This window comes from Cariama cristata, unplaced genomic scaffold (assembly GCF_000690535.1).
Source record: "Cariama cristata isolate BGI_N322 unplaced genomic scaffold, ASM69053v1 scaffold31272, whole genome shotgun sequence".
NCBI lineage: Eukaryota > Metazoa > Chordata > Aves > Cariamiformes > Cariamidae > Cariama > Cariama cristata.
The window spans coordinates 1-388 of NW_009602603.1; the positions used below are offsets into that span (position 1 = coordinate 1).

Below are 388 nucleotides of genomic sequence, written 5' to 3' on the forward strand. Positions count from 1 at the left end.
CCATGCACTCGCGGCTGCTGGAGACAGATGTCCGGGCAGCGGTAGTCGTTCCCAGCTTGGAAAACCCTTGGAGCGGTTCCCCCTGCGACCGCCTGGGGAGACCAGAGAGATTGGGCTCTTGGATGGAGGAGGACGGGGAGCGATGTGAATTTGGGTGGATGGTGCCGGTACTGCTGGACCGCTGCTGCTTCGAGAAGAGCACCGAGACGGGGTTGGTGTTCTCCTGCCCAGCCCACATCGGGGCACCCGACTCCGGCACCCCGTAATACAGATCTTGCTTGTTCACGCCATAGTTGGGGAAGAGGTAACCGTAATTGAAGTCGTTTTGGTCATTCAGCCGGGGGGTCTCGTAGACGGGGTCGACGGAGCAGTCGCCGATGCACCCCCG

General features: G+C 61.6%; 1 protein-coding gene across 1 annotated transcript in view; it reads right to left on the minus strand.

The window, feature by feature from the left end:
- Positions 1–6: 6 nt before the first annotated feature.
- The window catches only part of MEX3A (mex-3 RNA binding family member A), a gene marked incomplete at both ends in the record, with an annotated part of 949 nt that continues 567 nt past the window's right edge, over positions 7–388 (minus strand). Inside the window, 2 exon segments of the mRNA XM_009694849.1 lie at positions 7–385; positions 387–388. The exon segment at positions 387–388 is cut by the window's right edge and continues 567 nt beyond it. Of these exon segments, the coding sequence (XP_009693151.1) occupies positions 7–385; positions 387–388 (381 nt within the window).